The 12,589-nt window shown below is 37.9% G+C and overlaps 1 protein-coding gene across 1 annotated transcript in view; it reads right to left on the minus strand.

Annotated features, from left to right (window-relative positions):
* Positions 1–12,589, minus strand: part of LOC111540880 (F-BAR and double SH3 domains protein 2) — a 158,667-nt gene that overhangs the window by 58,069 nt on the left and 88,009 nt on the right. Inside the window, exon 5 of the mRNA XM_023209511.1 lies at positions 7,276–7,371. Coding sequence (XP_023065279.1) covers positions 7,276–7,371 — 96 coding nt within the window. The remainder of the gene's footprint in view (positions 1–7,275; positions 7,372–12,589) is intronic.

A 12,589-nucleotide genomic window follows, 5' to 3' on the forward strand; every position in this document is an offset into this window, starting at 1 on the left:
ATGGACTGAGCCTTGGGACAATTCTAGAAAACTCTGGACACCTGGGGAAAAGGAATATACCCATTAAGGCTGGGGTGAAGAAATGATGAGAACTCTGAAAGGAGCTATACTTTTGTCTTGGGTTAGAGTATCAAAGGCAAACCTTAGCAAAAAATATGTCCCTGAGTAATGACATAAAAGTAAAACAAAAATGGCAATAAAAACATTGTGTCTAACACTTTCGAGAACACACCTACAGGCATGGTTAGATGAACAGCTTTATGAAGAGTATGCCTTTATTTTGGTAGCTCTTACAGAGATTTTGCTTTAAGAACTATAATCACAAGCTAGATAGGGGAACTTCCAGGCTCCTATGTGTCAGCACATAACTAATGCATCTAAGCAAAAATCTAGTTACTCTGGATGGTTAGACAAGGAACCAGATCAGGAAGAAAGGTGACTAAACCAGTAGAAGGCCTATCATATAGATGGTGGACTTTTTACAAAAAGCCTTTTGTGAAACGCTGAAGAAATTAGGACAACCACTATGAACACTTAACTGTCAGTATTGCTAATTCTAAAACGCAACACTCATGTCTTTAGTCAAAGCCTCTCATTTTTGGATACTGTGCCAAGCATATCTGTAAGAGGATGGTACCTGTTTACTCAACAGGAGGATTTCTCACAAATCCTATCACAGCCTTTTTCATGTTTATGAGACAACGCTATATGCAATACAAAATTTCTACAAGCAGAAAGAGCCACCCATAACATACAGAATTTTCAGGTACATTTCCTGCACAGTATATTAACCCCATGTAGTCTTTTATACACAAGAGAAATTTTTGCTAAATATTTATTTTTAATAGATGCATAAATCACTCCCCTTATGTAAAACTTTAATGTGTAAAAATCCTCAACTACAGCAAGTGGACATTTTACTTACTATAATTGTTCATCTATAGAAGGCAGAATGAAATATCAGAAATAGCATCTAGAATAACAGGGAAAGATCATACATCAGAAATTTAGTGTCAGCTTTTTACTATCATTATCTGTGAAGATCTTGTTATTTGCTGTTCAAGGAAGGTAAAGGGGAAAGGGTATTCTCATCTCGACTGGGAAACTTGAGAAAGTTTCCTTGTTTTTCCTGCCTGTATAGATCATACTTACCCAAGTTTTGTGGACATGCATGTTTCCTGTATTATTTCCCATCCCAGCTTCACTTTGTCCTTTTTCACAGGATGTGAGAAAATGCCCCTAATGGCACTCATCACTAGTTCTGGTAATGAAGGGATGGGTCACTGAGATGTATGTAGGGCAGAGGTGTTAAAAAGTACAAGTCATGTACTTAAAATTAGTCCAAACAAATTGCCTTTCAGATGTACAAACTGCCAAGAGGGACGTTGATGAGATCCTCTTTGTGGAATAAGTAGGACAACAAAAGTCCCAAGGGACTCTCAGTGATCAATCCAATGAGGGAGTTGAGAGCTAGGGATCATGACTGCAAAAGTATTGCAAGCATTTCAAGATTTGTAATGTCTTCTACATTTGATATTTGGTATTTCCTGTAGCAATTAGGGAGAAAATACTAAAAAAAAACAAAAAAAGAAAAAAAAATGCTGAAGTCAGTCAACATCTATTCTGACTCAGTATGTCAGGGATTGAGTCAAATGCTTAGTATCTTATTTAATTTTCAAACAAATAAGGTATAGTTGTTCTTCTATATCTGTGGGTTCTGTATCTGTGGATTCAACCAACTGTGGATCAAAAATATTTTTTAAAAAGAGCAAAAAAAAAAGGATAGTTGTGTTTGTACTGAACATGTACAGACTTTTTTTCCTTGTCTTATTCCCTAGACAATGTAATAGGACCATTATTAGCAGAGTATTTACATTGTATTAGGGATTATAATCTAGTGATGATTTACAGTATATGAAGGATGTGCATAGGTTATATGCAAATATTACATCATTTTATATAGCAGACTTGAACGTCTGTGAATTCTGGTACACGAAGAGATTCCTAGAATCAATCCCCCATGGATACCAAGGGACAACTGTTGTTATTTTACACATGAGGAAGCTGAATCACAAAAGTGAAATATATGTAAATAAACTGCTAGTTGAGACACCCAAACTCATGTTTTGTCCATTGTACACCACCTGTATGAATCACTAACCCCAGTGTGATCCATGTGTCAGCTGAATGACTCTAACATTGAGATCCTAATAAATGTGCTTGTCAGTTCTCTCTCACAGAATATCCTTATTATAGACAGGAAGATTTAAAGGCACATTCCATATCCTCTCAGAATAATTCTGCATTAAAAAGTCATTTCAGCAAAAAAAGATGTATTTTACTTTTTCTAGAAAGAGCTCTGGCTTTCTGGTATCATCTGAGAAATGATAATTGAAGATATAAAGAAAGAACACTTTAGAAATCAGTAACTCTCTTATGGAAATATAGATAAGAAAATCCTTCAGTATTAACCATGAGATAGCTATTAAGTTACTACATAAGACAAAGCTTGCTATTGGTCACTGTCACTTGTAGTCATCTTTTGGTTAATATAAAATTCTACCCAAAAAAGTCCTAATTAAATTACCATAATAATACTGTGACTATACATATTCAACTGGGTGTCTTGGACTTTTGTAGGGAAAACAGTTTAGTTGGAAACGGGTTATATTAAAAAGTTAAAAAAAATTTAAGGCACTTTATGAAAATCAGAAGAAAGTAAGAGTTACATTTCATCACAGTGGTAACTTTTAAAAGTCCTATAACTTTCCTAACTATATCTTATGTAAATTTAGATAAAATATTTGCTGAATTCTCTTGTCTGTAAGGCAAAGGCATATGCAAAGTATATGTAAGTGCTTAGTAAATGAAAAATAAATGTTTTAAACTCATAAGCAGTTCAAAATTCCTAACTCAAACTATAAAATTCAAAATAAAAGAACAATACTGTCCTGCCCCTGCAATGGGTCTCATCCTATTACTATCTTACCTGAGTACATAGTTCTCCATTTACCATCATATATAAAACTCAAAAATAACACCTGGTTGCATCCCACTTTCATCACCAAGTCTACTTGCTATTTCAGGTACAGTTATGTACTTTCAAACTTTTCTGGCTCTAATGCTTATTAGCTGAGTGACCTTGAGCAAAGCAAATTGCTTTTCTTTCTTTCGATTTTTTTTTTTTTTTTTGACAGGGTCTTGCTCTGTCACCCAGGATGGAGTGCAGTGGCACGATCACGGCTCATTGCAACCTCCACCTCCTGGGCTCAAGTGATCCTCCCACTTCAGCTTCCTGAGTAGCTGGGACTACAGGTGTGTGCTACCATGCCCAGCTAGTTTTCTGTATTTTTCAATTTTTATTTTTTTTAGAGACAGGGTTTCGCCAGGTTGCCCAGGCTCATGTTGCCCAGGAGTCTCAAACTCCTGGGCTCAAGCAATGTACCCACTTTGGCCTCCCAAAGTGTTGGGATTACAGGCGTGAGCCTCTGCACCCAGTCAGATTTCTTAACTTTAGTTTCCTCAACTGTAAAAGAAGGATTGAAAATAGCACCTACGATATAGGGTTGTTGTGAGATAAATTAATATAGGTAATGCCATTAGAAAAATGTCTAGCATGAAATAAATGTTCAATGAATGTCACCTATTATTTTTATTCTTTTCAATTTTTGTTTTTGCTTCCTGGCATGTTGTTTCTCCCTCTTTGCATAGTAAACTGCAATTCATCTTCAAGATCTAATCCATAACAAGTAGACACAATCCAATAAAAAAATAGAAACAAAGTTTGAATAGACATTTACCAAAGAAGATATATGAGTGGCTAATACACTCATGAAGATACTCAACATCATTAGTCATTAGGGAAATGCAAACCAGAACCACGAGATACTATTTCATATCCACTAGGATGATTATAATCAGAGCCAGACAATAATAAATGTCTGGCTGAGGCAGGAGGATCTTTTGAGCCCAGGAGTTCAAGGACAGCCTAAGCAACATGGTGACATCCCCTCTCTACCAAAAATAAAAATAAAATAAAATAAAATAAAAATTAGCTGTAGTCCCAGTTACTTAGGAAGCTGAGGTGGGAGGACTGCTTGAGCCAAGGAGGTTGAGGCTGCAGTGAGCCGTGATTACGTGATTATGCCACTGCACTTGGCCTGGGAGACAGAGTAAGACCCTGTCTTTAAAAAAAAAAAAAAAAAAAAAAAAAAAGACTTTTTAAATGATTGAAGGTATGGAATGATTTTTTAAAATCATAGGCATTTATCTTTTTCCATTATGAAAAAGCTAATTGCTTCCCAAGTCCTGCACATTTCTTCTTAGAAGACAGAATAGCAGAGCAGAAATAACATTACCATTGCAATCACAATAGTAACATGTCATTAATTTACCATATGACTCTGGACAAGTCTCCCTTACTAGGCTACAGTTTCCCCTTTAATAAAGACAAGATTAGCTGTAAGGTTCTCTCCAGCACACCCACTGAAGAAAATTAAGGTGCTTCACACAAGATGAAAAATGAGAAGCTCAATTTCTTCACTATAAACAGGGAAGGAAATTCTTAATTTGTAAGAGAAAACACAGTTGGTGCATTAGGAGCCTCTTATACATGTATATACATACAACACCAGGTCCCACCCTTCATTAACATGCAAACCCACACGTCCCATCCCTCCCGCCCTTGACCCACACCCCATATACCTCAGCTATGGTCATTCTCAGAGCACTGACAGGGGAGAGCTCAATATCCACCAGTTGGGCGGCTTTTAAACTCTGCCCAGTAAAGATTGCACAAGGACAAAAAACATAGCATAGAGTTAGAAATGTAAGGCAAACAAGGACACAACACCTAAAAACATTTAGCACAGTGTTTAGAAACAAAGGATTTAGGGCTGTAGTTTGGCTGGGAAAAAGTGAGATGAGAGTCACTGTTGTAGAAAATAGCAATGATAAAATAACATCAAATTAGTCATAATTTTAAGTCAAGCTTGACAAACTTGTCTATACCCTGTATCTTCTAATGCTCTGCTTCATCCCTCCCAGGCTTCGAATAAATCAAATCCCAGGAGAATGTGAATAAGTCATTGGCAAAAGCTGATTTTATTTAAAAAAAGCACTACGACAAAGGGCAAAGGTTGTAATATAGAGGGAAATGCTGATTTCCTACATTTCTTTATATAGCTGCTAACAGAGCTACTTAAAGTGTAAGAAAAGTAATGAAGATATCTCTGGCAAATGTGTTTCTATTAAGCTGATACCATTAAACTCTGGAACTATATCACAAACTCCCCTGGTTCTGGTTCTAAATTTACCAAAATACTTTATGAATATAATTTGACTTTCCTTTTGGCTTGCCTACATTGAGAGAATGTGCTAATAATGCCAACATGTGCCTTCTCATTTTGCAGACGTTAAATTTCAATTCTATGTTACCAAATTAGCATTTTTGTTCTTTTTTAAAAATTTAAATAATGGCAAACATTTCCCATAAACTCAAGGACGATTACTGTATACTTTTAAACAACTGCTAACTGGGGCCGGGCATTGTGGCTCACACCCGTGATCCCAGCACTTTGGGAGACTAAAGTGGGTGGGTCGCTTGAACTCAGGAGTTTGAGACCAGCCTGCACAACATGGTGAGACCCCCCATCTCTATTGAAAATACAAAGAAAATAGCCAGGCATAGTGGTGTCTGCCTGTAGTCCCAGCTAATCGAGAGGCTGACGTGGGAGGATCACTTGAGCCCAGGAGAGCGAGGTTGCAGTGAGCTGAGATCACACTACTGCACTCCAGCCCTGGTGACAGTGAGACCCTGTCTCAAAACTAAAATAATAATAATAAATAAAAATAAAAATAATAATAATAAAAAATAAGTGAAAATAAAAACAACAATTGCCAGTTAGAATCTACAGACAGAAAATAGATTAATGATGTCACAGGCTGAGGGGAGGGGCATAGGGAGAGTGCCTGTTTAATGGGGTCAGGATTTCTTTTTAAAGCGATGAAATGTTGCAGAACTACAAAGTGATGACAGTGCACAGCATTGGAAATGTAGTGACAGTGAATCAATCTTACCCTTTAACTACGGTTAAAATGGTAATTTTTGTGTTATGTGTATTCTGCCACAATAAAAAAAAATGGCAGCGATGTAGAGGCATTAAAAAAATTGCTAATTTGAGGTTTAAAATTCTAAAAAATCTGAAAGGAATTATAAAAGGCCTATAATCTTTTATAAGACCAACCAAAATATTTCATACACATGTTCATTATTCCATTTATTAATTCTATTCTGGTTAAATTTTTTTTTTTTTTTTTTTTTTTTTTTGAGATGGAATCTCACTCTGTCATCCAGGCTGGAATGCAGTGGTGGAGTCGGCTCACTGTAACCTCCGCCTCCCAGGTTCAAGTGATTCTTCTGCTTTAGCCTCCCAAGTAGCTGGGATTACAGGTGCCCACCACCACGACCAGCTAATTTTTGTATTTTTAGTAGAGATAGGGTTCGTCATGTTGGCCAGGCTGGTCTTGAACTCCTGACCTCAGGAGATCTACCTGAATTGGCCTCCCAAAGGGCTGGGATTACAGGCGTGAGCCACAGCGCCTGGCCTATTCTGGTTAAAATTTAACCACTGATTTCTTTGGAGGGGTACAACATAAAGAGTTTCAGGGAGGCCGGACGCAGTGGCTCACGCCTGTAATCCCAGCACTTTGGGAGGCCAAGACGGGCGGATCACGGGGTCGGGAGATTGAGACCATCCTGGCTAACATGGTGAAACCCCATCTCTACTAAAAATACAAAAAATTAACCGGGCCTGGTGGTGGGCACCTGTAATCCCAGCTACTGGGGAGGCTGAGGCAGGAGAATGGCATGAACCCGGGAGGCAGAGCTTGCAGTGAGCTAAGATTGAAAACAGCACTCCAGCCTGGGTGACAGAGCAAAACTCCACCTCGAAAAAAAAGAGTTTCAGGGAAAATATAATTTACATTTGAGTAAATGTATTGAATATTTTTCTTCTTCCCTCAGATGTTTTCAGGTTTCAGAAACTTGTCTTATAACTTAACCTCATTTGGTAGAAGGTTGTTAGCATAAAGACACTGAGTTTCTTGACCACAATTTGGAAAAAAAAGTCATCATTATTCTGCATCCTTACAGTTTTGTTATAAAATTGATGAGATATACTCAGTTTTTTCTGTCTGTCTACACCAAGGATAACTGTTACTTGAGCACAAACACAACTGAACAACACATGAAATGAAAATCTGTAATTCCCTTACAGTATCACTGTCACAAGGCTGGAACTGGAAGGGCTGGGGTTTGTGAAATACAGCATTCTCTTGCAAAAACAGTTGAAGATTGTAGTCCCGTACCACCTAAAGAGAAAATAAAATATCTTTAGGTCTTTAATGAGGTTAAAATGTCCAATTACATTATTAAGTTTAAGATTTATGCTGCTGTTTTCTATACAAATGAGAAATCATCCAACACTGTGGTAAGAAAGAAATGATGTTACACATTTTATTTTTCATTTTATGGTTATTATTTATCTGTCCTATTTTCTCAAAAATAAATTTGGAAAGTGATAATTTAGAAACTAGATCAGATTTGGGAACTGGACAATATACAAAACCTTAAGAAGGCAAGAAGATAGTTTTTACACAAAAATCTATTCTGTGTAATACAGAACAGGGTGCACATAAGGAAGCACATTGGTCTTTTCCATCTCTCCCAGCTCTAAAATTTTATGGGCCTCTTAAAGTCTGTTTCATGGCCATTGCCATCCACTAGGAAACTGCCAGATAATCCTATCCACAGCACCAAATAGTGTTTGTAGAGTATTTCTCAGCACCTTCTTGAGGAGGTTACACACTAATTACCATCTTACAGCATATCAAGAAGACAGGCTAGAAAGGAATTTCTTTTTTTTTCTTTTTTGAGATGGCGTCTTGCTGTGTTGCCTGGGCTGGAGTACAGTGGAGCAACCTCAGCACACCACAAGCTCTGCCTCCCACGTTCATGTCATTCTCCTGCCTCAGCCTCCCAAGTAGCTGGGACTACAGGCACCTGCCACTGCGCCCTGATAATTTTTTTGTACTTTTTTAGTAGAGACGGGGTTTCACCGTGTTAGCCAGTGTGGTCTCGATCTCCTGACCTCGTGATCCGCCCACTTCGGCCTCCCAAAGTGTTGGGATTACAGGCGTGAGCCACTGCGCCCAGCCTGGAATTTCTATAAAAGAAGAATTCTGATACACAGAAAGCAGAAGAACAAATAGCACAGAAAGGCAGCCATCTGAAAAAAATTCATTGTATTTACACACCTTGGGAAAGAGTGGAAATCGGAATCTGATGGGGCACCCCACTTTCTATTTTGCTAACACATTGCTTAGCACTTACTTATCTTTCATTTGCAGTATATTATAGCCCATTAGCACCTCTGCTAGAAGATGGGCAGAAGAAGAAAAAAAAAGTTCAAAGTAACTCTGTAGCTCTAATTTAGTAGTCCTGGGAAAAGGGATAATTGAGGAGATACAAAAAATAGTAGGTGTATATTGCATTTTGTTTACCAGTGCAATCCCAGTTATCGATTGCTTCCCACCCCCTCACTCTACCAACCATTTATTGAGAGAGTTTACCAGGTCCAACATGAAACCCAGGGATGAGGGGGATATACAGATGAATAAGATGAACAAACAAGGTTAGTATCTTCAAAGAATTTATAATATGGAAACTGGGTGAACCAAACAGACTACATAATTAAAATACACCACGGAGTGTGTAGAGGGTATGGGAAGAGAACAAGGTGATATTTAATCCAGGCCGATGATGGGGTGAGATGAGGTGAGGAGTTGTTAGAATATGGTCTGGGAAGGCTGGCTGAATAAACATATTCTCAAAGAGAAATGTACTTTGTTCTCTTCTTGGATTCCAGTTTTAAGCTAGAATAGCTGTGAAAGCTCATTACACAGCCCTCAGAGCCTCTCTAATCACCATGCAGAAAAGTTAAGAGGATCACCTCTCTAGATGCCAAACCTGTCCTCAAGCACTATTAATCTTTTTGTTTTGTTTCTCTTGAGGAGGAGGTTTCAACCTTTTAAAATTTTAAACTCTTTATTACGGAAAATTTCAAATACACATGTAGTAAAGACAATAGTAGAATGTATCCTCATGTCTTCATCACCCCGTTTCCAAAACATCCCCTTATGACCAATATTCTTTCATCTTAAGCCCATCTACCTCTTCCACCCCTAATTATATTGAAACAAGTTCCAGACATATCATTTAATTTATAAATATTTCAGTACATCTAAAAGATAAGGGTTCTTTTAAGAAAACATAACCACATTACAATTTACAGTAAGTACTTATAAAGCAACAAGTTCTCAAATTTTCCTGATTGTTTCCTTTTTTACAAAAAAGTTTTTCAAATCAGGATACAAATATAGCCCCCACAGTGCAACTGCACAATGCTGTTTAGGTTTCCTTTCCTCTACACATTTCTTCATCTATCTCTCCTTTTCTCCCTCTTGCAATTTAATAGTCGAAGAAACTGGGTTTTTGTTCTGTAGTTTCCTGCAGTCTGAGAAAAAAATGACAAAGATGTAATTTTTATTACATCCTTGTAGTATTCTGTTTCCAGTATTTCCTATACATTGGAATGGGGGTGGTTTTCATCTTGTTTATTTATTTTCTTGAGAAGGTAACATTTACTTCCATCAGGAGGCTTGCTTCTTTTTACAAACAGCTGTAGTGGGCTGAATGGTAGCCTCTCAAAAGATATGTTCATGTCCTAATTCCCAGAACCTGTGAATGTTACTTCATTTGGCAAAAGTGGCTTTGCAGAAGTCCAAGATCGAGGGTTGACAGGTTTGATTTCTTCTGAGGGTAATTATTGTCAGCTTGTAGTTGGCCATTTTCTTCTGGTATCTTCATGTGATCTTCTCCCTGTGCCTGTTTGTGTCCCATTCTCCTTTTTGTCAAAAAGTTTTAACTTTTAATTTTTGTGGGTATATAGTAGGTATTTATATTTATGGGGTACATAAGATATTTTGATACAGGACTACAATGTATAATAATCATATCAAGGTAAATGGGGTATCCACCACCTCAAGCATTTATCCTTTGTATTACAAACAATCAAATTATACTTTTTTATTTTTATTATACTTTAAGTTCTAGGGTACATGTGCACAACGTACAGGTTTGTTACATAGGTATACATCTGCCATGTTGGTTTGCTGCACCCATCACCTCATCATTTACATTAGGAATTTCTCCTAATACTATCCCTCCCCTAACCCCCAACCCCAACAGGCCCCAGTGTGTGATGTCCCCTACCCTATGTCCATGTGTTCTCATTGTTTGGCTCCCACCTATGAGTGAGAACATGCAGTGTTTGGTTTTCTGTCCTTGTGATAGTTTGCTTAGAATGATGGTTTCCAGCTTCATCCATGTCCCTGCAAAGAACTTGAACTCACCCTTTTTAATGGCTGCATAGTATTCCATGGTGTATATGTGCCACATTTTCTTAATCCACTCTATCACTGATGGACATTTGGGTTGGTTCCAAGTCTTTGCTATTGTGAATAGTGCTGCAATAAACATATGTGTGCATGTGTCTTTATAGCAGAATGATTTATAATCCTTTGGGTATATACCCAGTAATGGGATTGCTAGGTCAAATGGTATTTCTAGTTCTAGATCCTTGAGGAGTTGCCACACTGTCTTCCACAATGGTTGAACTAATTTACGCTCTCACCAACAGTGTAAAAGCATTCCTATTTCTCCACATCCTCTCCAGCATCTGTTGTTTCCTGACTTTTTAACGATTGCCATTCTGTTGTGAGATAGTATCTCATTGTGGTTTTGACTTGCATTTCACTGACGATCAGTGATGATGAACATTTTTTCATATGTCTCTTGGCTGCATAAATGTCTTCTTTTAAGAAGTGTCTGTTCATATCCTTTGCACACTTTTTAATGGGGTTGTTTTTTTCTTGAAAATCTGTTTAAGTTCTTTGTAGATTCTGGATACTAGCCGTTTGTCAGATGGGTAGATTGCAAAGATTTTCTCCCATTCAGTAGGTTGCCTGTTCATTCTGATGATAGTTTCTTCTGCTATGCAGAAGCTCTTTAGTTTAATTAGATCCTATTTGTCTATTTTGGCTTTTGTTGCTATTGCTTTTGGTGTTTTAGTCATGAAGTCTTTGCCCATGCCTATGTCCTGAAGGGTATTGCCTAGGTTTTCTTCTAGGGTTTTTATGGTGTTAGGTCTTAGATTTAAGTCTTTAATCCATCTTGAGTTAATTTTTGTATAAGGCATAAGGAAGGGATCCAATTTAAACTTTCTACAAATAGCTAGCCAGTTTTCCCAGCACCATTTATTAAATAAGGAATCCTTTCTCCATTGCTTGTTTTTGTCAGGTTTATCAAAGGTCAGATGGTTGTAGGTGTGTCGTGTTATTTCTGAGGCCTTTCTTCTGTTCCACTGGTCTACATATCTGTTTTGGTACCAGTACCATGCTGTTTTGGTTACTGTAGCCTTGTAGTATAGTTTGAAGTCAGGTAGCACGATGCCTCCAGCTTTGTTCCTTTTGCTTAGGATTATCTTGGCTATGTGGGCTCTTTTTTGGTTCCATATGAACTTTAAAGTAGTTTTTCCAATTCTGTGAAAAAGTCAGTGGTAGCTTGATGGGGATAGCAATGAATCCATAAATTACCTTGGGCAGTATGGCCATTTTCACGATATTGATTCCATTTGTTTGTGTCCTCTTTTATTTCGTTGAGCAGTGGTCTGTAGTTCTTGAATAGGTCCTTCACATCCCTTGTAAGTTGGATTCCTAGGTGTTTTATTTGCTTTGTAGTAATTGTGAATGGGAGTTCACTTATGATTTGGCTGTCTATTATTGGTGGAATGCCTGTGATTTCTGCACATTAATTTTGGATCCTGAGACTTTGCTGAAGTTGCTCATCAGCTTAAGGAGATTTTGGGCTGAGACAATGGAGTTTTCTAAATATATAATCATGTCATCTGCAAACAGACACAATTTGACTCCCTCTTTTCCTAATTGACTACCCTTTATTTCTTTCTCTTGCCTGATTGCCCTGGCCAGAACTTCCAACACTATGTTGAATACAAGTGGTGAGAGTGGGCATCCTTGTGTTGTGCCAGTTTTCAAAGGGAATGCTTCCAGTTTTTGCCCATTTAGTATAATATTGGCTGTGAGTCTGTCATAAATAGCTCTTATTATTTTGAGATACGTTCCATCAATATCTAGTTTATTGAGAGTTTTTAGCATGAAGGGCTGTTGAATTTTGTTGAAGTCCTTTTCTACATCTATTGAAATAATCATGTGTTTTTGTTTTTTTTGAGATGGAGTCTCACTCTGTCACCCAGACTGGAGTGCAGTGGTGCGATCTCGGTTCACTGCAAGCTCCAACTCCCGGGTTCACGCCATTCTCCTGCCTCAGCCTCCCGAGTAGCTGGGACTACAGGTGCCTGCCACTGTGCCTGGCTAATTTTTGTATTTCTAGTAGAGATGGGGTTTCACCGTGTTAGCCAGGATGGTCTTGATCTCCTGACCTCATGACCGC

The sequence above is a fragment of the Piliocolobus tephrosceles genome, chromosome 13 (genome assembly GCF_002776525.5).
Source record: "Piliocolobus tephrosceles isolate RC106 chromosome 13, ASM277652v3, whole genome shotgun sequence".
NCBI classification, from domain to species: Eukaryota; Metazoa; Chordata; class Mammalia; order Primates; family Cercopithecidae; genus Piliocolobus; species Piliocolobus tephrosceles.